The sequence below is a fragment of the Schistocerca cancellata genome, chromosome 2 (assembly GCF_023864275.1).
Source record: "Schistocerca cancellata isolate TAMUIC-IGC-003103 chromosome 2, iqSchCanc2.1, whole genome shotgun sequence".
Classification (NCBI taxonomy): domain Eukaryota; kingdom Metazoa; phylum Arthropoda; class Insecta; order Orthoptera; family Acrididae; genus Schistocerca; species Schistocerca cancellata.
The window spans coordinates 419,555,070-419,579,667 of record NC_064627.1 but is presented as its reverse complement, the minus strand read 5'-3'; the positions used below and the strand labels follow the sequence as shown (position 1 = coordinate 419,579,667).

The following is a 24,598-nucleotide window of genomic DNA, read 5'->3' as shown; positions in this document are numbered from 1 at the left end:
GATAGGCATACTAAATAATAATAATAATAATAAATGACGCTCAACAACAAATGTTTAAATCTTTATGAACAATGTTTCTCTCATGGCCAGTTATATGTCATGTTTTCATGAATTGGAGTATAATGAGCCTAAATAATAGAACTTTGAATGAAGTGTATAAACACTGTGGAGGAAATAAGTATTAATGACAAAATGAAATAAAATTAAAAATTCTTATATTATTGTCACATTTAGAGTTATGTGCTGTGAGGTTCATTTATGGAAGTATTCAATTAATAGTAAGATCCAAAGCACTTATGCCTTTCTCTGCATGTATTCCCTCATTCATTGATCTGTAGATTGCTTCCTACTCTTTTACTGCATAACAGGAAAGATTCAAACATTTATTTTCTTGCTGACATGTGAATGACTGTTTAGTAGCAATTTCACCATAATTTGTCAGTTTTTGATAGATATCAATCTTGATGGTGTGTGGTCATCCAATGAATCTGGGATCTTTTGTGAGACTTGTTGGCTGGACCATAAGAATCTGCTGAAAGTCACAGCCGCTTAGATTGGTAGCTTTTCTCATTCTTTGTATATTCTGGAAACTACTTAGAACAGATAGTTAGGAACCCCACTCAAGATGGGAATATATTGGATCTAGTGGCAACAAATAGACCTTACCTCTTTGAGGATGTGCCCATCAAAACTGGTATTACAGGGTGTATATGACCCGGGACAACCGGGAGATTCGGCAAAAATCCGGGAATTTTTTCATCCGGGAGAAAACCGGTAAAAACCCGGGAATTGTTTAGAGTTCCGGGAAGTTTTCATTGTTTTAGTTTTCAGTTAAATTTTTGTGATTTTGACTGGTAAGAACCAATACTCTAACAAAGGATATTACTGTATGCCACATTGGGGGAGGAAATGAAAATAAAACTTGTGTTTCAAAGGAAATGCGCAGTATACAACAACAAAACAGTCCTCATACAAGCGTCTGCCAACAGCAAAGTGTGTCAAAGGCTTTAGGAAGACTGTAATGCTTTGTAACAACAGATTGCCTCCGATGAGCGTGGCGTGACAACTGTTTAAATTAGATTCGTTTGAGCAGTTGCGGGTGGGCTCTTGCACATGTGCAGTTGAGTCGCGTAGGAGTATTACCTTCTCCCGCTTCTGGTTACAGAAGTGTGGCTGGGCACCACTACCTAATATTGCCCCGGTTCGGAAATTAGTAAATCTGGGGCTGATGCACAGAGCAGTCTGACTTGTGGTGGGGAGGTGGGTCATCTTCACGTGACCTGTGTTTACGTTTAGTGATTTTGTTGTTTTCTCTTCGTTTATTGCTCTCACATTAAATGATAACAAAACGTATTTTTGTGGCCAGGTGCTATCAAATGAATTAAAATACATTCACGTTATTATGGAAGGCTAAAATATGTTATTAGTTTTAGATTTTATTTGCACCTTTCTGACAGTCAAACATTAATCGCCTTACAGAACAATGTAGTTATTTTTGCCTGTTTGCTAAAGAGATTTGGCTTTTATTAATCTTTTCTGTTGAGGCAGTCAATTTATTTGAAACTAAGTGTTTAATTTCACACTATTGGCTAGTTTCAACTGTTCACTGCATTTCAAGTGCACGTATGGCATTATGCCATAATGAAGAACCAAACATGAGATAGTACAGTACTGGTACTCCAAGAAAATTTACATATGCATGTGCATTTTAAGCTGAATTATGCGTTTTAGTATGGTTCACGAAATTCCGACTCTCTTGAAGTATCCTCTGGTGTCTTGTTTCTTTTATGACATAATGTAAGATCTTTTAATGTTTTACACATACGAACATATGGGCTTCCTGTGTCATCGTAGCTGTGCAAGTGCGGTGACACTTGTTATCTGGCGCTCTCTTGCAACTGCAGAAACGAACCTATTTCTAACAGGTTGCAGGAAAATATTACGAATGGTAGTCTGAAAAGCATTACATTCAAAGCAGATTTCCTTTTACTTAAGATGAGCTATGTGTGAGAATGTACGATGGATTTCTTAAATCACAAAGCGTTTGACTCTCATTAAAAAATCAACTCTTTGAGGGCGACCATTTAGAAGAATTTTGAGCCCAGAAGATCAGAAATTTACGTTGTTATTAAAAATTTTACTGGCAGATTTGTGTGTGTATCTTAAAGTGTAACAAGTGCAAAAAAGATCAACATTATATGTAGAAGCTTAGCTTCTCTTCCAGCTTATTATATGTAGAAGCTTAGCTTCTCTTCCAGCTTATTAATCTTCGAGACCAATATTATATGTGAATGCTATGTATATTAATTTAAACCATTAACTTTTATTATTTGTGTATTCGCGCTCCTTAAGAGTGATCCTGCTATTTGCTGACTACATCACGTGTCCTATGCTGTCATCAGCTGGCGAGATCACATGACATTAGCTATGATGGGCTTACAAAAGTGCATCGCAATCTCTATTTCAATGCTTCGGAAAGTAACATGCAGTGTTTGGTGAATTCGAATTTGTACCTTCGAAATACGAAAATATGCAGCGTACATGTTGCTGCACATCAAAGGTCTTTCAAAACGTGTTTCTCCCCCCTGAGTTTCGTTTTCTAAAGTGCCGGGAAATTCTACTCCTGTATATAAAACCATAAACATTCAAAGGATTGATGAGTTTTACACTGCTGAATGAGAGTATACTGCCAGTTAACATGGAAAAAGTGTATCTTCATCCGGGAGAAAGCGTATTTTTAACCGGGAAATCCGGGAATTTTTTTTCCTTGTCCACGTATACACACTGTATCAGTAACCATGATGCAGTTGTGGCAGCAATGATTACCAAAGTACAAAGAACAACTATAACAAACAGAAAGACATGTATGTTCAGTAACCTAGAAAAAGAATCAGTAGTAACATATCTCAATGAGGAAACTGAAACCTTCAGCACAGGACAGGAACATGTAGGGGCACTATGGATAAAATTTAAAAGAATAGTTGACCATGCACTGGATAGATACATGCCCAGTAGAACAGTTCGTAATGGGAGGGAACCTCATGGTATACACTCACTGTAAAGAAACTTCTACAGAAACAGAGACTACTGCATAATAGATGCAAATCAAATCAAAGCATTGGACTATAGATAGAGGGATGCTGAATGAACTGTTTGGTTGTCAAGAAACCAATGCATGATGCCTTCAGTGACTACTATGGCAGATTATTACCAAATGATATTTCACAAAACCCAAAGAATTTTTGGTCATATGTAAAGGCTGTTAGTGGCACCAAAGCTAGTGTCCATTCCCTAGCAATTGAGACAAGAACTGAAGTTGAGCATAGTAAAACAAAAGCTGAAATGCTTAAACCCATTTTCAAATGTTCCTTGACAAAGGAAAACCAAAGAGAAATGCCCCAATTTAATCCTTGTACCACTAAAAATATGAATGAAATAAGTATTGGTATTAGTGGTGTTGAGAAAAAGCTGAAATAATTAAAACTGAACAAAGCTCCAGGGCCCAGTGGAATCCTTGTCTACTGAATTTGTGGCTGAATTAGCTCAGCTTCCAAATATAATAAATAGACCCTGCAAACAAAACACCATTCCCAGAAGAAAGAACAGATCAAGCCTGTCTATAAGAAGGTTAGTAGAAGTGATCCACAAAACTATTCTCCAATATCCTTGACATTGATTTGTTATAGAATCTTATAACATGTTCTGAGCTCAAACATAATGAGGTATCTTGAACAGAACAATCTCTTCAATGCCAACCAGTATGGATTCTGGAAACATCGATCATACAAAACCTAACTCACACTTTCTCACATGACGTACTGAAAGCTCAGGATCAAGACAGTCAGGTAGGGGTTGATGACTTTTTTGGTTGGGAGAGTTGGCATGTTATCTTGGATGGAGAGTCATCATGAGATGTAGAAGTAACTTCAGGTGTGCTCCAGGCTCGTGTGTTAAGACCCTTGTTGTTCATGTTGTATATTAATAACCTTGCAGACAATATTATTGGTAACGTCAGACTTTTTGCAGATAATGCAGTTATCTATAATGCTATATGAAAGGAGCTGCATAAATATTATGTCAGATCTTGATAAGATTTTGAAGTGGTGCAAAGATTGGCAGCTTACTTTAAATGTTCAGAAACGTAAAATTCTGCTCTTCACAAAATGAAAAAAACATGGTATCCTATGACTATAATATCAATGACTCACTGTTGGAATCGGCCAACTCGTACAAATACATGGGTGTAACACATTGTAGTAGGGATATAAAATGGAATGATCACATAGGCTCACTTGTGGATAAAGCAGATGGTAGACTTTGGTTTATTGGTAGAATACTGGGGAAGTGCAATCAGTCAACAAAGGAGATTGCTTACAAATCACTTGTGCAACTACTTCTGAAATATTGCTCAAGTGTGTGGGACCCGTACCAAATAGGGCAAATGGGAGGTGTTCAACATATACAGAGATGGGTAGCATCAATGGCCACAGTTTTTTTTTTTTTTTACCCGTGGAAGAGTTTTATGAGATGTGAAGGAACTGAACAGGACGACCCTTCAAGATAGACATAAACTATCCTGAGGAAGTCTGTTAACAAAGTTTTAAGAACTGGCTGTAAATAATGACTCTAGGAAAAATTATCTATGTTTTGATCAGATGGGATCATGAGTATAAGATTAGAATAATTACTGCATGCACAGAGGCATTCAGTCAATCATTCTTTGCACACTCCATATATGAATGGAATGGGAAGAAACCCTAATAACTGGTACAATGGGATGTACCCTCTGCCATGCATGTCATGGTGGTCTGCAGAGTATAAATGTAGATGTAGATGTAAATGTAGATGGAACTAACTGTTTGATTACTGTGTGCCTCTAACACGTATGTGCTCTAGGAGTGGTTATTCCCACACACAGAATGATTACATTGTTGTGGTTGACATATTTAACATTTATAGTTTTAATCAGTTATTGGTCTCAAAAGTCTATTTATTCAGTTTGCAATGGACATATCTTTTTTACTTTTCTGTTAAAAATGTTTCAATGTTTTCCAGTTTTTCATTACTTTTTCTGGTGGAGATCACCTATGGTCTTTACATGTATTTCTTACTTTCAGGTGGAATTTAATAATGAAATGGAAAGGCAAAAGCAAGAAGAGCTAGACAATTTACGAAAAATTAAAGAAAAATGGAATGCTGAAGACAAAGAATTCCTTACTTATTCTAAAGATGTCATTGAAGAATCAAGAGCAAAAAAACGGAATCTGATACCACTGGAGAGAGTTGTGAAGGTAAAATTAGAATATAGACTGAAGATGAAAGTAATATTATTTTATTTAGTTGAGAAAATAAAAATATTTGAAAATTTTCCCAGAGTTTGACTTATTCGGGTAATTAAAGAAACATTCAGCACTTTGGAGATCCTTTTTACTGCACTGTGTTATCGTTAATGACGTGATGTGTGGAGGACTGCACGCAGAAGGGGGACGGGGGGGGGGGGGGGGGGGGGGGGCTCCCCCCTGCCCACCCCCTCCAAATGTTTGGGCTTATACTAGATACAGTGGAAATTTTCTGGTACCAAAGTGCTTTCTTAATTTTGATCGAAAATCAATTGAAAGGATTTTCAGGTGTAAAGAAGTTGGTGAAAAATTACTATTTAATTATTATCATTATTTAATTATAATATAATAAGTAACACTAGGTAAAATTCGCTTTCCAATGTGCTCCCCCCCACCCTCCCACCAAACCGTTTGTTGCAATATGCTTGGGACAACAGTACATTTTCAGGCAGACAAACTTTCGAAATTACAGTAGTTACAATTTTCAACAACAGATGGCGCTGCAGTCTGGGAAACTCTATAGTACGATATTTTCCACATATCCACCATGCGTAGCAATAATATGGCGTAGTCTCTGAATGAAATTACCCGAAACCTTTGACAACGTGTCTGGCGGAATGGCTTCATATGCAGATGAGATGTACTGCTTCAGCTGTTCAATTGTTTCTGGATTCTGGCGGTACACCTGGTCTTTCAAGTGTCCCCACAGAAAGAAGTCACAGAGGTTCATGTCTGGCGAATAGGGAGGCCAATCCACGCCGCCTCCTGTATGTTTCGGATAGCCCAAAGCAATCACACGATCATCAAAATATTCATTCAGGAAATTAAAGACTCGGCCGTGCGATGTGGCTGGGCACCATCTTGCATAAACCACGAGGTGTTCGCAGTGTCATCTAAGGCAGTTTGTACCGCCACAAATTCACGAAGAATGTTCAGATAGCGTGATGCAGTAATCGTTTCGGATCTGAAAAATGGGCCAATGATTCCTTTGGAAGAAATGGCGGCCCAGACCAGTACTTTTTGAGGATGCAGGGACGATGGGACTGCAACATGGGGCTTTTCGGTTCCCCATATGCGCCAGTTATGTTTATTGACGAAGCTGTCCAGATAAAAATAAGCTTCGTCAGTAAACCAAATGCTGCCCACATGCATATCGCCATCATCAATCCTGTGCACTATATCGTTAGCGAATGTCTCTCGTGCAGCAATGGTAGCGGCGCTGAGGGGTTGCCGCGTTTGAATTTTGTATGGATAGAGGTGTAAACTCTGGCGCATGAGACGATATGTGGATGTTGGCATCATTTGGACCGCAGCTGCAACACGGCGAACAGAAACCTGAGGCCGCTGTTGGATCACCTGCTACACTAGCTGCGCGTTGCCCTCTGTGGTTGCCGTACGCGGTCGCCCTACCTTTCCAGCACGTTCATCCGTCACGTTCCCAGTCCGTTGAAATTTTTCAAACAGATCCTTTATTGTATCGCTTTTCAGTCCTTTGGTTACATTAAACCTCCGTTGAAAACTTCGTCTTGTTGCAACAACACTGTGTTCTAGGCGGTGGAATTCCAACACCAGAAAAATCCTCTGTTCTAAGGAATAAACCATGTTGTCTACAGCACACGTGCACATTGTGAACAGCACACGCTTACAGCAGAAAGACGACGTACAGAATGGCGCACCCACAGACTGCGTTGTCTTCTATATCGTTCACATCGCTTGCAGCGCCATCTGTTGTTGAAAATTGTAACTACTGTAATTTCGAAAGTTTGTCCGCCTGAAAATGTGCTGTTGTCCCAAGCATATTGCCTCGTCAGGAAAGAGGGAAGGAGAGGGAAAGACAAAAGGATTTGGGTGTATATGCGGATGGATATGTGTGTGTGTGCGAGTGTATATCCGTCCTCTTTTCCCCCTAAGGTAAGTCTTTCCGCTCCCGGGATTGGAATGACTCCTTACCCTCTCCCTTAAAACCCAAATCCTTTTGTCTTTCCCTCTCCTTCCCTCTTTCCTGACGAGGCAACCGTTGGTTGCAAAAGCTAGAATTTTGTGTGTATGTTTGTGTTTGTTTGTGTGTCTATCGACCTGCCAGCGCTTTTGTTTGGTAAGTCTCATCATCTTTCTTTTTAGATATATTTTTCCCACGTGGAATGTTTCCCTCTATTATATTCACACACACACATATATATATATATTTTATTTTAGTTTAATATTAATATTCACTTAAAGAGTATTAACACTTGTCAATCAAGAAATGTTTCAGTTTCACTTTGAATAAGTTCCCTTTGTGGCACCTTATAGAGCTCGGTAATCTGTTGTACCATATTTGACCACTAATGCATTGTCTGTAGTAGCAGTCTTTATTTCTTGTATTATAGGCATGCATATCAGAGCACTTTGTTTCTTTGTTTTGATGTGTCACAAAAAATATAATTAATTTGTAAAGATACAGTGAGTAGACTGTGAGGTATTTATGATGAACAAAGATTTCCCTGCATGAATCTCTATACCCTAATCCATGGATAATTCTGAGGTGGCTGCCACTCCCCCTTCTAGCACGTGGTGAGGATGGGGTATAGTCACAAAGTGCTGATAACCATCGAACAGTGACATTCCCAGGAATGCTGACTCCAGGAGATTACACAGTGATGTGCACCACACATAGCACAAGAAGGCCAGTTGAGAATGAAGCTAGCAGCACTGAGGACTGATGAGTTACTAGCAGGGGACTCACCCTCTGGTGGTAGATCTCTGTCCTCCAGGTGAAGGCATATGGTGGCTAGGTGCCTGCACCAGCACAAAAGGGTGGGTGGCTGTACCACCTAGGTGTGGTTCCACTGTCCTCCAGGGCAGGAATCTGGCTGCTGTGGGAGTGGGACAGGAGGCAGTCAGTTGTCAGAGAAGCACCATGTCCAAAAAGGAGGACTTGGCATTAAGAGATGATGCAGTGGTGGAGGCCTGAGCTCATGGTGGCTTCATGCTGCCCCATGTTGCTCAGTTGCCTAGCATAGCCCTCTTGCCCCTGTAGGTGCTGCTAGACTGCTTGTCACTCTTGTAAAATTAGTAGTTATTTGTACTGGCTTCCACCCTACTTTTTGGGGTGATGCACTTTTTTGAGTCACGTTTGGGGCAGGAAACCCGTGGCCTGTCGGCGTGGAAATGACTTGGCTTGTCCTTCGATAGCTCCGTCTTACTGCTGCATTACAATATTGCAGTGCTTGGCCTACTTTGTCTTGTGATTTTTAAACAGCCCTATTGCTGCAACCTGCATGCTGAGACCGTAGTGCATGTCGGCTGCAATCAACTGTTGCAGCTGAACTACTAGTTTTGTGCTAATGCCCAAAAATAGTGGTGGTGCTATATTACCTCTCTCCTCTGGAAGACTCAGCCCCTAGGTCTATATCCTGTACCAATCTGCAAGACAATTCAGCATATGTGGATAGCAGTGTACAATATTTACAATTGTTCATTCTTAATTACTAGGCAGCTTGAACTACATTCTACCGGTTTAGCCTTTCAGCTCCACATTCAACTATACTCCATCATTATCGCAAGTCTTTCTTTACAGCTAGTAGTCTACGTTTTCCACTATAGCTTCCAATAAACTCACTTCAACTCAACTTGCTACAGTTACCATCACCTTAGAATCCATCCAATGATTGCTTAATCTTAACCGCAAGCTCCGTACCCTGGGCAATAGTGCTCCACAACATCTCAACACTACTCATATTACAATATCCACATTCACAACAATGTGCAATCCATTTCCATTCCCTGATATTCATACACGGTTTGTGGTGGCCATGCAGTTCCAGTCTCTTCAACCCTGTGAGCCTATCCTGCTCATAGCAATTTGCTACCATTACTATGGTGTCACACACAGGATAGATCCAGTGTATCACCACTCACTGGAAGTAACTTTAAAGCCACAGGAAGTCACACAGACAATACTGGCCATTCGTTTTGCTTAGGTACAGCTGAACTTCACATGTGACTGTATGAGTGTGGATCACATGCATTGAGCACATTATAACCCTTTCCCTTTGACAGAGCTGGAGTTCCTCCAGTGCCATTACCATTCACCTATCACTGTTCTCTAATATTAACCATATTTCTCCTGTCCTAACCTGTACAAAGTTCCTCAGAGTACCCAACCTCAATGGCTAAGTGTGAATAGTGAAACACACAAAAACGGGTATGTTCATTCACAAATGGTGGGACATTTCTTTTTGCCTCTATTGCCCTCGGATTCTCAATTCTTGTAGTCTCATGTCTTGATGCTTCACAGAACTTAGCTAGAAGCTTAATTTCACAATACTCGAAATGATGTACACTACACAGTTGTTACTGTTAAGTGGCTTGTTCCACTTTTATAAGCACTCTAACTGTTATGATAGCCTGATTCAATTTCGCATTACACAGTTTGTAGAAGTCAAGGACCTCCGCATCTCCACTAGACACATTCATGACACTGTAACAACTCCTCGCAATTCTCGCAAGACATAATATTTCACAGTCCACAATAATAGCTCAACAATAAAGTGGAGAATGAAAACGCAATGGTAATATAGCACAACAAATTAGTTCATTTGCTTTAGTATTTTATAAAGTCAATAAAATTGATTACAATCCAATGAGAAGAATTTTTGGAACCTTAACACTTACATGAATATTAATTGGATGCAAAAATTTATTTGAACTTGTTACATAATGTTAATCATAAGCTTACTATGCACCAACTTTTATAACAAACTGAGACAGAAGTGTTATGAAATTGCTCTCCAAGCCCACACTTTTCTTCAAACCAACATAGGGATGTTAGCAACATGCACATTGTCAATTTGGGAAGGCGACTAGCACAAGTTTTGGTGTTCGTGTAAAGATAAGTTATTTTAGATTATAAAAACATATAGTTTAGTACTGATTACATGGTAAATAAGTGTATTAGTGTGCCTTTTAAGTGTACCATTAAAGGTTTCATTTTTCTTTACGTAATATAGCAGAAATCGCGAAAAGATCATACAGTCGTATTTTCTGTTTACGTTTTGCCACAGCAAATCTATAGAATTTCATTTATTTGTTCTTTGCCCTCTCCAGCAATTTAACTGTAGCATACCTCTTCATTATTTAACTCACATTTCCAGAAAGTAGCATAAAGTTTAAATTGTTGTTTCAGAAACTTTGCACTGTTGTTTTTGTTTACACACAGTTGCATATACGCCAAATTTGTGGAACCATATTTTCATGTTTATCTGTAATTTAACTGACTTAGTCTTTTTAAACTATTATGTTTATCATGAGTGAAAAGTGCTTGACTTGCCGTAGAATTGTTAGGTCGGGGATTTGGCGTGACGGGTGCTGTAGTTTTTTCCATGTGGGTGGTTGTAGTGGCATGGGAATAGGGGAAGTAAATGAGACTCATCAGTGGTTTTGTAGGATAGGAAGATACTAGAACGGGAGGGGAAGATTGCCGCCCTTCAAGCTGAGTTAGACAAGGCCAGGGGAGATCTTGACAGGTTAAGGAAGGAGAAGGGTAAAGAGAGGTGGGAAGTGGCAACAGGCAACAGGAGGAACAGGCCTAGAACTTTGTCTGACAAGTTCGTGGTGAATGTGGAAAATAGATTTGTCCTGTTGCTTCAGTTAGAAGCTGGTGAGGCTCAAGCAGTTGCAGGTGTAGACAGAGCACAACTAACTTTCAGCAGCAAATTGAAAAGTAAGAATGTAGGGAAATCAGTAAAGAGAAAGAAAGTGTTGTTGTTAGGTAGTTCCCATGAAAGAGGTGTTGGCCAACTTTTGTAGGATGAACTAGGATCAGAATACCAGGTCACCAATTTTTTTAAACCTAGTGTGGGTCTGGAGCAGGTGACAGAAGATTTAGGATCACTTTGCAAAGATTTCTCTAAGGAAGGCACCATGGTTATAGTGATTGGGGCAGGGAATAGTATTGACAGAGATCCTGAGTACAGTGTAGAGTGTGACCTGGCAAAGATTGCATCAGCATTGAAGCATACTAGTGTTGAGTTTGTATCTGTTCTTGGGTGCCATGACCGACCTCATTTGAACTCTTCTGTCAAGAGAGTTGATTTGGAGTTGGAACAGCTGCTTATGTTGGATGCAGGGTCACATGTTGGTGTGGTTCCTGTTGATTCTCTCAATAGGTGGGATTATACTAGGCATGGCCTTCACCTCAACAGGAAAGGGAATGGTAAACTGGCTGGGAAAATAGCAGGAAAGTTAAAGGGGGGAGGCAATTTCATGAGTGATAAAATACCAGTGGTTATAGGGTTCCGAAAAGACCCTTTTTTAGGGTAGGAGGGGTTAGGACTGAGACAAACCTTCAGTTTGAGAAAGAAACCAAAACACATATTTTAGCTTATTTCATCAGCATAAACAACTATAGGTTAAGAACTTTCAACAGTCAGTAGATATTTCAACTCTACCCAATTTTAACTCAGCCGATGTGAAATGTCAGCTATCTTTATTGCATCAAAATATTCAAGGACTGAAAAATAAAATTAATGACTAAATTATGTGCATAGATGAATTAGAGTCTTCAAACCCAGCTGACATAATCTGCCTCTCTGAACATCATGTGACCACTGGTGTAGAACTTTTAAATGTTACAGGGTTTAGGTTAGCATCTCACTTTTGTAGAACAGAAATGGAGAAAGAAGGAGTTGCCACGTTCATCAGGATTTGTCATAAATTTAAGAACACAGAAATTCATAAATTTTGCCTAGAACAACATATGGAAGCACAAAAAATCCTTCATAATATTAAAAATGTATATCAAGCACCTGCGGGTAACTTTAATCTGTTCATAAACCACCTTGAAGCTGTACTGGCCCATTTAACAACCAAAAACAAAGAAATAGTGATTGCTGGTGATTTCCATGTAGATCTGCATAAAGAATCTCCAAATAAGAACTTATTTGAGTTAGTAACACCATCATTCAACTTAATTCCTGCTGTAAAGTTCCCCACTTGGGTAGCCAATTGCTCACAAACAGCCATTCATAATATCTTTATAGAAAAGTTCAATGAACAAAATTATATTACAAAACCAATAGTCCATGACCTCTCAGACCATGACATGCAGTTCCTTCTGTTAAATGTTACTACTGAACAGGATATAAAATTGTTAAATTTGAGCTCAAGAGGGTAATCAGTAAGCCAAAAATTGATTATTTTAGGACACTCCTCAGAGACATTCACTGACTGATGTTTACAGTGCTCATGGCATGAATGAAAAATATAACACTTTGCTAATAAAGTGCTTAACTTATCTGAACACTGTTTTCCCCCAAAACTAACCAAGGTTAGAGCAAAGTCTACAAAGGAGCCATGGATTACTCAAGGAATAGGGGTATCTTGTAAAAGAAAAAGAAAACTGTATCTGTCAATCTGAAACAGTTCTGATGTTGATGCTATAGCACATTACAAGAAATACTGCAAAATATTAAAGAGTGTAATACGGACATCAAAGCAAATATATTACAAGGGAAAGATAGTCATATCAGATAACAAAATAAAGACAGTGTGGGATATAGTGAAGGAGGATACAGGTAGAACCAGACATGAAGAGGGACAAATAGCATTAAGAGTAAATTATACATTGGTGACAGATGTGTATAGTGTTGCAGAACTTTTTAAAAAACATTTTATAATTGTTACTGAGAAGATGGGGTTGTCAGGTTCTGTAAATGCTGCTATGGAATACCTCAGACTAGACATTTCAGGTATCTTCCATAATATGAATTTGGCCCTCGCTACCCCAGCAGAAATAATGTCCATCATAAAATCTTTAAAATCAAAAATATCTAGTGGGTATGATGAAATATAAACAAAGTTAATTAAAGAATGTGAATCTGAGTTAAGTTACATATTAAGCTATCTATGTAACCAGTCATTTATCAGTGGAATATTTCCTGAATAGTTGAAATATGCTGAAGTTAAACCACTGTTTAAGAAGGAAGATAAAGAAATATCATCAAATTTCCATCCAATTTCACTTTTGCCAGCATTCTCAAAAATTGTAGAAAAAGTAATGTACAATTGGCTTTATAACCATCTTATCTCAAATAACATACTGTCGAAGTCGCAGTTCAGGTTTCTAAAGGGTTCCGATATTGAAAAGGCTATCTACACTTACAGTGAAAATGTGCTTAATTTGTTATGCAAAAAATTGCAAGCAACTGGTATATTTTGTGATCTGTAAAGGCATTTGACTGAGTAAATCACAATATCCTTTAAGTAATGATATGGTTATAATAGAAGGAAACATTCCACAAAGGAAAAATATACCTAAAAACAAAGATGATGTGACTTACCAAATGAAAGTGCTGGCAGGTCGACAGACAGACCAATGAACACAAACATACACACAAAATTCAAGCTTTCGCAACAAACTGTAGCCTCATCAGGAAAAAACCCACATCCTTTCGTCTTTCCCTCTCCTTCCCTCTTTCCTGATGAGGCAACAGTTTGTTGCGAAAGCTTGAATTTTGTGTGTATGTTTGTGTTCGTTTGTCTGTCTGTCGACCTGCCAGCACTTTCATTTGGTAAGTCACATCATCTTTGTTTTTAGGTATATCCTTTAAGTAAATTAGAATATTATGGTGTAACAGGAAATACTGCAAAATGGTTCAAATCTTATATCTCTGGCAGGAAACAAAGCATGTTATTAGGAAAGAGACATGTATCAAGCTATCAGGCATCATCCAACTGGGACCTAATTACATGTGGGGTCCCACAAGGTTCCATTTTAGGGCCCTTACTTTTTCTTTTGTATATCAATGACCTTCCATCAGTAACATTACCAGATGCCAAGTTTGTTTTGTTTGCCGATGATACAAACATTGCAATAAATAGCAAATCAAGTGTAGTTTTAGAAAGATCGGCTAATAAAATATTTTTAGAAATTAATCACTGGTTCCTAGCCTATTCTTTGTCACTAAACTTTGAAAAAACACACTACATGCAGTTCAGAACTTGTAAGGGGCATCCTACGAGTATATGCCTAACAGACGATTACAAGCATATAGAAGAAGTGGACAGTGTTAAATTCTTGGGATTACAGCTTGATAATAAATTCAACTGGGAGGAGGACACCACAGAACTGCTGAAGCGTGTTAACAAATCTCTGTTTGCAATGTGAATTGTGTCACACATAGGGGAGCTAAAAATGAAATAGCTGGCATACTATGCTTACTTTCATTCCATAATGTCACATGGTATTATTTTTTGGGGTAATTCATCAAGCCAAGCTAAAGTTTTCTGGGCACAAAAACGTGCAGCAAGAGTTATATGTGATGTGAAATCAAGAACATACTGCAGAAGCCTGTTTAGGGACCTAGGGATACTAATTACTGCTTCCCAATATATTTATTCGTTAATGAAATTTGTCATTGAAAATATATCACTTTTTCAAACCAATAGCTCAATTCATGGAATAAATACTAGAAATAAGAATAATCTTCACAAGGATTTAAAGTCAGCCCAATTTAATCCTTGTACCATAAAAACCTTAATAACCAATGAAATTCAGTTTAAGAGAAGCCTAAAGGATTTATTGGTGGCCAACTCCTTCTACTCCATTGATGAATTTCTCAGTAGAACCAACTGATTTGCACAATTTCAGTGCAGTAATGTGTTCATTGTAAATAAGTGTGTGTGTGTGTGTGTGTGTGTGTGTGTGTGTGTGTGTGTGTGTGTGTGTGTATGAGTGTAAGTACAATCTAACTTACGCGCCATTTCAGTGCAGTAATGTGTTCATTGTAAATAAGTATTATAGTAGTTCTATTACATGTTTATTACCTTATAAATAAAAAACTTTTTTATTTTAAATTCAGTGCATTAGTGTTTGTAAAATGATTCTTTCATATAGTGTTAATTAAAAAAAAATGACGATCATTCCACTTGGGACCTGTGGAATGGTACATTAGCTTATTTGTTTGAGTTGTAGATATTTGTCATGTGTTATTGTTTTTCTGACATATTCTACATCCTGGAGGATCTCCTCACTATGGATCAATTGGACTGAAAGTAAATCTAAACTAATATAATCTTAAAGACGGGTGTATAGATATGTGCTGGTTTCAGAAACTACATAATGATTTGAAAAGTGGCAATGTTAGATTTTCCTGTTCTGAATGGACTGTGAATCTTAACAGTTTTTTGGATTATGGAATATGTAGAAGATTAGTAAATTATTAAAATATATAGACTTGTACTATACTTATTTGTTGGCAAAAACCCACTTTCAAGTATGGCTGCTGTCTTCAAAATTATTTTACATTTTGGTAAATTATACAGAAATTTAATTAGTGGCTTTATCAATTAATGAGGGATGCCTCCTGATTTCAGTTCACCACATTTTCTTATTAATGGGATTTGGAGTGAAGCTAATTGTATCATTGAAATCTGCATGTCCAATACAATGAGGTGACAAAAATCATGAGATACCTCCTAATATCACACTGGACATCCTTTTGCCCTATGTACTGCAACAACTCAACGTGGCCTGGACTCAACAGGTTGTTGGAAGTCCCCTGCAGAAATAATGAGGCATGCTGCCTCTACAGTTGTCCTTAATTGCAAAAGCGTTGCTGATGCAGGACTTCGTGCAGGAATCGACCTCCTGATTATGTCACATAAATGTTCAATGGGATTCGTGTTGGGCAATCTGGGTGACCAAATCATTCACTCAGTCATTCAGAATGTTCTTCAAACCGATTACAAATGATTGTGGTCCAGTGACATGGCACATTGTCATCCAAAAAAATGAAGTTTTTATGAATGGTTACAAATGGTCTCCAAATAGCTGAACATAACCATTTCCAGTCAATGGTTGGTTGGACCAGGGGACCCAGTCCAACCCATGTAAACACATCCCACACCATTTTTGGAGCCACCTAGAGCTTCCACAGTTCCTTATTGACAACTTGGATCAATGGCTTCATGCAGTCTGCAACACACTCAGACCCTGCCATCAGCTCTTACCTACTGAAATTAGTACTCATCTGACCAGGACACAGTTTTCCAGTTGTGTAGGGTCCAGCCGATATGGTCACAAGCCCAGGAGAGGTGTTGCAGAGGATGATGTGCTGTTAGCAAAGGCACTCATGTTGGTTGTCTGCTTCCATAGCCCATTAACGCCAAATTTCAGCACACTGTCCTAATGGATAAATTCATCGTACATGCCACACTGATTTCCTTGGTTATTTAATGCAATATTGCTTATTTGTTAGCACTGTGATATATGTCGGCCCCTGCTTTGTCTGTGATAAGTGGTGATGTGTGAAATTTGGTATTCTCGGCACACTCTTGACACTGCAGATCTTGGAATATTGAATTTCCTAATGATTTCTTATATTGAATGTCCCATGCATCCAGCTCCAACTTCCATTCTATGTTCAAAATCTGTTCAAAATCACCTGAGTACAAATGACAGCTCTGCCAATTCATTGCCCTTTTATACCTTATACAGGGTGAGTCAGCTAACGTTACCGCTGGATATATTTCGTAAACCACATCAAATACTGACGAACCGATTCCACAGACCGAACATGAGGAGAGGAGCTATTGTAATTGTTTAATACAAACCATACAAAAATGCACGTAAGTATGTTTTTTAACACAAACCTACATTTTTTTTAATGGAACCACGTTAGTTTTGTTAGCACATCTAAACATATAAACGAATACGTAATCAGTGCCGTTTGTTGCATTGTAAAATGTTAATTACATCCGGAGATATTGTAACCGAAAGTTGACGCTTGAAACCTCCGATGTTCAGTTGCATGTTGTAAGAAACATGGGCCACGGTCGGCGAGCAGCATCTGCAGGGACATGTTTACGATGACGACCGTGTTTACGAGTGTGGCTGTAGTGCACTGTTGTGGTTTGGTCTAGCTGTCGCAGTGTCTGCATGTAGCGCTTGCTGCTATTGTTATTCTGCATTTGTCTCCGCACGCAGACCAACTGTAGTACACCATGTTACCAGACATCTGTGATAGTGTAGTGTTGTAGGAACTGTGACCATGGTGTATTCGAACTCTGAAAAGGCGGAGATGGTACTCATCTATGGCGAGTGTCGATGAAATGCAGCTGAAGCCTGCAGGGTGTATGCAGAACGGTACCCCGACAGAGAGCATCCAACGTGCCGCACATTGCAAAACATCTACCGCCAACTGTATGCAACAGGTATGGTCGTAGCACGCAAACGTGTCCGTAACAGGCCCATCACAGGAGAAGCGGGTGCAGTTGGTGTGTTAGCTGCTATTGCCATGAACCCACACATGAGTACACGGGACATTGCAAGAGCCGGTGGACTGAGTCAAAGTAGTGTCATGCGCATACTGCATCGTCACTGCTTTCACCCGTTTCATGTGTCGCTACATCAGCAATTACATGGTGATGACTTTAATCATTGAGTGCAATTCTGTCAATGGGCATTAACAGAGAATGCGTTGCAGTTCCACCTTTTTACCGATGAAGCAGGTTTCACAAACCATGGGGCAGTGAATCTACGGAACATGCATTACTGGTCTGTGGACAATCCTCGCTGGCTCAGACAGGTAGAGCGACAGCAACCGTGGACTGTAAATGTATGGTGCGGAATCATTGGCGACCACCTCATTGGTCCTCACTTCATTGCAGGGGCCCAAACAGCTGCAACATACATCACATTTCTACAGAATTATCTGCCAACGTTGCTCGAAAATGTCCCACTGGAAACGCGTCGACGTATATGGTATCAGCATGATGGTGCACCTGCACATTCCGCAGTTAACACTAGGCTGACCCTTGACAGGATGTTTGACGGGCGTTTCATAGGACGTGTAGGATGCATAAATTGGCCAACCCATTCTCCTGATCTTACACCTCTGGACTTCTTTCTGTGGGGTACGTTAAAGGAGAATGTGTACCATGATGTGTCTACAACCCCAGAGGATATGAAACAACGTATTGTGGCAGCCTACGGCGACATTACACCAGATGTACTGCAGTGTGTACGACATTCATTACGCCAGAGATTGCAATTGTGTGCAGCAAATGATGGCCACCACATTGAACATCTATTGACCTGACATGTCAGGACACACTCTATTCCACTCCGTAATTGAAAACAGAAACCACGTGTGTACGTGTACCTCACCCCTCATGGTAATGTACATGTGCGTCAGTGAAAAAGACCAATAAAATGGTGTTAGCATGTGGACGCAATGTGCTATTCCAGTCTTTTCTGTACCTAAGGTCCATCACCGTTCCCTCTGGATCCCGACGTAATTTGGTGCTCTCCGATACACATGATCGAACAGCGGAGGAGTGGTACTCAAGCATCAACTTTACGTTACAATATTTCCGGATGTAATTAACATTTTACAATGCAACAAATGGCTCTGATTACGTATTTGTTTATATGTTCAGATGTGCTACAAAACTAACGGGGTTCCATTTAAAAAAACGTAGGTTTGTGTTAAAAAACATACTTCCGTGCATTTTTTTATGGTTTGTATTAACCAATTACACTAGCCCCTCTCCTCACGTTCGGTCTGTGGAATCGATTCGTCAGTATTTGATGTGGTTTACAAAATATATCCAGTGGTAATATTAGGTGACTCACCCTGTATATGCGATACTACTGCCATCTGTATATGTGGATATTGCTATCGCATGACTTATATCACCTAGTGTATAACCAACTCAATAATAACTTTAACTGGAATGGAGTTTATATAGCATTTTGACATATTCAAGTACATGCAACTTCTTATGTAAATAACTGTATTGAAAAAATCTACTCACCAAACTGTGCCAGGGAACACACACACCAAAAGGTTTAACTTATGCAAGCTTTCACAGCCAGTGGCTCCTTCTTTTGGTGGGAGAGTTGAAAGAGAAGGAAGAGGGGTGAAGAAAAAGGACTGGAGAGGTTTAGCAAAAGGGGTACAGTTTGGAAAAGTCACCTGAAACCTCAAGTCATGGGCGACATACCGGACGGGATGAGGAGGAAAGACTGAACGTTGGGAACTGTATTGGATGAGATTTGAAAACCTTACAGCTTAAAGGTGGAAGACAGGGTAATATGCAAGATAGGGAGTACTACTAAAACATCATGCACAAGTTAATAACAGTGAAAAGCTAAGTGCATTGTACGTAATGGAGGTGGGAGGAAAGACAGCGAAAAATAGACAGGTCAGAAAAAGAAAGATGTAGAAAACTAAAATGGAGTGCAGAAAGGAGTAGATACTGTGAAGAAATGCTGAGATGGAAGGATTTATTGCAAATTAAGGCCAGGTGTGTGACGAGAACCAAGGACATGTTGTAGTACTATTTCCCACCCTTGGAGTTCTGGGAAGCTGGTTTCTGAGGGAAGCATGCTCTGCAACATAATAGTGAGTGTAGCTGGTGTATGCCCTCTGCTTATGCCCATTCATTCCGACTGATAACTGGGTGGTAATCATGCTGATGTAAAAGGCCGAACAGTGTTTACTTAACACCTGGTATATGACGTGTCATTTCACAGGTGGCTCTACCTTTGTTTCCCTTTGATAGTATATGTTTTGCCAGTTACGAATTTGGTATAAGTATGAAGATGGTATCTGTTCCCAAAAGAACAGATACCATTGATGACCGTGCAGCTTTTCTAGAATGAAATGATAATTAAATCAAAACCCTTAGCTGCTGACAGGTGTTGTTATTACATCAATGGGGACAGCTGAAAATGTGTTCCCCAACTGGGACTCGAATCCAGGATCTCCTGCTTACACGGCAGACGCTCTATCCATCTGAGCCACCGAGAGCACAGAGGATAGTGTGACTGCAGGGACTTACCCCTTTCACACTTCCTGTGAGACCAACATTCCCAACTGTCCACAACCTACATTTGTACTGTTCCTAAGAGATATTTGCCCATTCACTCATTACTCGTGCCAGACTAAGCTGATGAGTTCCGTAAGAGTTCCTGGGATGGATGCTTCATGGTATGGGCTGGGCCCAGTACTGGCTCATAGATATCCCAATGGATCTGAGCAGCCTATTGATTATGCTTCAAAAACACTGGCTTCTGCTCAAACTAGGTACTCTCAGATAGAAGTGGAAGCTTTGGCCATTCTATGTGATGTGAAGAAACTCCTTGTTTTTCTCTATGGTACCAAATCTGCTTGGTCACATGGGCTCTTTTCCTTTCATGTTACAGTTATGAGATTAATTTCCACCCTATGAGTCAACATGTAAATGCCAATTCTTTGCTCCGCTTGCTGGCTGGTCTGAAACCAGGATTTGATCAGGGGAAATTGCTTTGTTTTCACATTGATGTTGACATACAGCAGAGGGTTGATGGTTTTCCTGTAACTAGCATGCAGATCATGATCCTGTTTTGTGGAAGTCATAACATTCATACAACATTGTTGGCCAGATTCACCACCTTCTTGTGTGTCTGACCCTCTCCTTAATTATTACATCTTTTGTCATCAATTCTCTGTTGTGGACGGTGTTCTGCTATTAGACATGGATCACACAGCCCTTGGGTAGTGATCCCCTCAGTGCTTCATTTGGAGGTTCTCTGTTTATTACCTGTAGATCATTGGGTTGTATCACACATAAAAGTGTTGGCCTGAGACATGTGTTTTGGCCTGGTTTGGATGGTGATATTATCCACCTCGCTGCCTGATGTTCACAGTGTGTAACTCACCAAATGGTTCCCTAGGCATCCTTGTCTCCTTGGCTGATGCTGTCACATGCAAATGGTGTATACATCTGGAGTTCCCTGGCCCCTTTCTTATGCTTATTGGCTTTTGGTTATTGATGCTCATTTTCATTTTTCTTATATTATTCATTGTGTATCCATATCCACAACTGCTACCATCACAGCCTTGTCCAAAATTTTTTCACTCGAAGGCTCGCTCATTATGTTAGTGTCCAATAATGGTCCATAATTTTCATTGCAAGAGTTTGCAGCATTTTATGATACCCATGCTTCCATCACATCCTCGCTCCACCATTCCATCCACAATCTAATGGTGAGGCTGATGCCTAGTGCGAATGTGCAAAACTAACTTGTAAGATGAAAAAGTATGCTGGCAACTCTTCATCCAACATTGTCGTAGATCGGTTTCTCTCCTCGTGCCGTCTCATGGCACTTGGCAAGAAGATCCTGGTGGAGCTATTCCACAGGCACCAACCAAGGACACTGCTACAACTCCTGCATCTTCCATGTGGACACCAACCCATGCAACCGACGTGCTTCTTACAGCCGGGTGTGGCTGTCTGGGTGCATGGTTTCGGGCATCGGCCTAAATGGGTTCCAGATAGCATCACCAAGTGACGGGAGCAACATCTCTGTCACAACCACGCGGAGGACAGCCTCTGCTCAAGGTGATAATCTGAACCTTCGTGTTGACGGCTGGGTGCCTCCTGATGTCACACCATTGCCTCTGAGTCCATCCTCATGAGGCATCACATCAACTGCTGCTGCCAGTTCTTCACTTCTGTGTGGGCAAGGGCATCTGTTCTCAGTGCCCAAACCAGCAGTTCCTCTATTGCTTTTCACACCATCATCACGGACTTGTCACCTGTTATAGAGCAACTGCTGATGCCAGTCTCATCAGCACCATGAACACTGTCAACAGAACTGAAATCTGAGGTTGACATGTAAACAGCTCTGACATTGCCAGTGTTGCCATCTGGTTTCACAGAGGAAGGTGAGCACAGAATGTATCCATGGCCGAAGCATTTCAGACTGTACAGTTCTGTTGCAGCACACCACCTTATCCAGAGCCCAGATGATGAGGAGGACAACATGGATGTGGAATGAAGCAGTGAGTGCACGTACTTTCAAAAGGCCACGCATGCGGCAGTGCTATGTCATCTACAGAGGGTGCCTCAGACATGTGTGTGTGTGTGTGTGTGTGTGTGTGTGTGTGTGTGTGTGTGTGTGTGTGTGTGTGCACGTGTGCGTATGTGTGTGTGTGTGTGTGTGTGAGAGAGAGAGAGAGAGAGAGAGAGAGAGAGAGAGAGAGAGAGAGAGAGAGAGAGGGATCACTGTCAGAGCCCGCCATGGGTCCCAGTCTGTTTAAGGCTAACTAAACTATGCTCGGCCTCAATTCTCTGTGAGTACTGCTAAAGCTCTTCGTGTACATAATTGATTTTTGCTGAATGTTATTAAATACTGTGTTGAACTTGTTAATGCTTCTGTGGAATAAAGTTGTGTTCTGTCTCCTGGGCTTGTTGTACTTATAGCTAATTACAACTGCACCACTCTTACCATATTGAAACTGCCTACATGCCTCTGGATATGCCATGATTGTTCACATCTGTAACACTTTACATAAGTGGACAACACTCCTCACTTGTCCCAAACTCCTGTTGCTACACCAGTTTCTTCAGAACCTGAAGCCAATCTGACAGCAGGGCACAGGTCTTTCAGGGTACTCGTCTGAACCTGTCTGTACATATCAGGTGACAACTACATCTGATAGATGTCAGGTGCCCTATGTTCAGCTTGTTGGAGTATAATCTTATTTTCCTCATCATTCTCCCCAAATCCATAACTTTGAACATTAATCTTGCATGTTTTGTCTGTGAAAGCTTCCATTGCCTCACTGTGTCTCTTCATCACACTACTTCACTGCTTGTGTAAAAATCTCAGTCTGTAGCAGACCTACCTTTAACTCCTTAAACCCCAGTACATTCTTCAACCTCTCTGTACATCTGACAAATTCTTTTGCCTTCCCAACTGGCCATAATTTCGTTTTTTGTAGCAACTGATCACATGATCAATCTCCCAACTTTGCCATTGATTCCAGGTCATTCATAAAAGAGCTTATGCCCTCAGTTGACTTTCCAGAAAAGGGGATAATTGGGTTGGCAATAGGTAGAGCTACCTGAAGATCAGACTGCCTGCCTGATGGTAACTGAGCATGTGTAACCTCAATCCACCTTTGTCCTCTTTCAGTTCTGCTTCATTAAGTAAAAACTGCCTTGGCTTCATTAAGTAAAAACTGCATTGTGTCCTGGTGTTCTGGACTCTGTAATTGTGGAACCTTAAACCAAATACACAATAAGTTACAACACAGTATCAAATTGCACCAACTCATTCACTTAGAATTACTATACAACAACTTATACTCTATGCTTCATCATTAACCTCCTAGATATAGTACACTGCCTAGCAGTATGGCAGGAACGATGGCACATAAAATGTTCTGCTGGTACTTACTCTACACAAGGTGCTCTGTGGCCTAGCAGGTTGCATTGAGAACACCATCACTAGCTGCAAATATTTGTTTCTGCAGTTCCCACAAAACTGCAACATGTCAGCTTGTTCCAATAATTTTACTAATGTAACCTTCAAGTTTCAATATAGTTCCTACCTAGACCCATATCCTCATCACACACAAGTAGAATCAGCAGTTTGCTCACTCACCCCACTCTGTGATGACATTGTAAGCTGCAGCTGCAATGTTATGCTTCATAATGATTGAACCTTCTGATGACCAAAAAAGTCAACATGAGCACTTCTGACAAACTGAACCAGATCCAGGGTGTACGGCCACTTCTGTATTGGATTGGGTCATGGTGATGGATTGTAGAGAGGGAGCAGGCCATTAGCACAATTGAGGAGAAGACAACAAGTGCCCTGACCTGATTTTTTAGAAACTTCATTCATTGCAAGAGGGGTCAAAAATAAACAAACACATGTCTTGGCTTGTCTTAGACACTTGACCATTTCTGAGAAATGGCAGTCAAAGTTTTTTAGTACTTTATGTGGCTTGTAGTGAGCAGATTGTTCAGCTGAAGGGTGGCCCACTGGCTAGCATTGTGGTTTCACACTTTTCCATTCCATGTTCGAGACCTGATTATTATTTTTGTTTTTGTTTTTCATTTATCTGCCCATGTCCATAAAAAAACATTCAGGAATGTTTAGCAGTGTACACTGAAATAATATTGTCCTTATTCATCTATTAGATGTATGTCTGGTGAATGACTTTTTAAAAAAGTAATCAATAAATGAATGCAAAAATTATTTGAAATTGTTTTCGGTAAAATTCTTCTAGTGGATCCTGATTCATAATGAATTGCAAGAGCCAGTTTTCAGTAAATTGATCCATCATGTAGTGTTTGTTGTGAAATTGTGGCAATGCTTGAAATTTTCAGCATGTTCACAACGTTTCTTTCCTGAGTGAGATTCATACAAAGAAATGTCACTGTGGCAAATCCACCTTCACACGATGCTCTTGGTGTTCGGAATTTCTATGTTTAGA

General features: G+C 40.0%; 1 protein-coding gene across 1 annotated transcript in view; it reads left to right on the top strand.

Moving 5' to 3' along the window:
* LOC126161869 (protein CFAP210) overlaps positions 1–24,598 on the top strand; it is a 191,061-nt gene that overhangs the window by 114,990 nt on the left and 51,473 nt on the right. The window contains exon 8 of the mRNA XM_049917995.1: positions 5,118–5,291. Coding sequence (XP_049773952.1) covers positions 5,118–5,291 — 174 coding nt within the window. The remainder of the gene's footprint in view (positions 1–5,117; positions 5,292–24,598) is intronic.